General features: G+C 58.2%; 1 protein-coding gene across 1 annotated transcript in view; it reads right to left on the bottom strand.

The window, feature by feature from the left end:
• Window positions 1-163: 163 nt before the first annotated feature.
• Window positions 164-1,093, bottom strand: part of PLCXD1 (phosphatidylinositol-specific phospholipase C, X domain containing 1) — a 21,570-nt gene continuing 20,640 nt past the window's right edge. The window contains exon 7 of the mRNA XM_011972050.1: window positions 164-501. Within this exon, the coding sequence (XP_011827440.1) occupies window positions 263-501 (239 nt within the window). The 3' untranslated portion in view covers window positions 164-262. The remainder of the gene's footprint in view (window positions 502-1,093) is intronic.

Here is a 1,093-nt window from a genome sequence, read left to right as displayed (position 1 = left end):
TTTTTAGTAGAGACGGGGTTTCACCATGTTGGCCAGGCTGGTCTTGAACTTTTGAACCTGTCATCCGCCCGCCTCGGCCTCCCAAAGTGCTGGGATCAGGCGTGAGCCACCGCGCCCGACCACCCCATCTCTATTTAAAAAAAAAAAAAAGAAAAAGGAAACGTATTATCGGTCCTATGATCCCCAATATTTGGCCCCAACAAAGTCACGGTACTTGGAAGTAGGGGGTGAAACTTCAGCCCCCGCGTCCTGAACCCCCACGTCAGCACCAAAGCAGCTTCTGGTTGAGAGCGATGACGTCCCCGACGAAGTTGTCCGCTCCGATGAAGTCGCCCGCGATGACGTTGGTGCACCGTGAGCCCGGCCCCGGGCGCTGCTCTCGGACCCACGCGCTCAGCCGGGGAAGGTTGGGCAGCGTCATCTTCTCCAGGGACTCGGACGGGTGCGCCAGGACGTACTGCAGGTTCTCCGTGAGGTTGGTGCCGGCCACGAACAACCCTCCTGCAACAGGGCGGTGGGGGACGGGTTTACACCGTCAGGTGCCTCGCCTGCCCGTTGATCCCCCTAGTCACATGGTTGGATGTTCAGATCTCAGGAATTCGAGTTGGAAAGCATCACGGCCAACAAGCAAATCAGGGGAACTTCGGTGGTGGGTGGGGCCGGGCGTGGTGGCTCACGCCTGTCATCCCAGTGCTTTGGGAGGCCGAGGCGGGCGGATCACCTGAGGTCAGGAGTTTGAGACCAGCCTGACCAACATGGAGAAATCTTATCTCTACTAAAAATACAGAATTAGCCGGGCGTGTTGGCAGGTGCCTGTCATCCCAGCTACTCGGGAGGCTGAGGCAGGAGAATGGCTTGGACCTGGGAGGCGGAGGTTGCAGTGAGCCGAGATCGCACCACTGCACTCCAGCCTGGGCAACGAGCGAAACTCCGTCCCCCCAGAAAAACAAACAAACACGTGGTGGGTGGTGAACAACCCAGAGATGTCCACGTCCTAACCCCACGTGGGAGACGGAATAATGGTCCCAAAGATGTCCACACGTCCTAACCCCACGTGGGAGACAGAATAATGGCCCCAAAGACGTCCACGTCC

The sequence above is a fragment of the Mandrillus leucophaeus genome, unplaced genomic scaffold (genome assembly GCF_000951045.1).
Source record: "Mandrillus leucophaeus isolate KB7577 unplaced genomic scaffold, Mleu.le_1.0 Scaffold1264, whole genome shotgun sequence".
Lineage (NCBI taxonomy): Eukaryota > Metazoa > Chordata > Mammalia > Primates > Cercopithecidae > Mandrillus > Mandrillus leucophaeus.
This window is presented reverse-complemented; position numbering and strand designations above follow the sequence as displayed.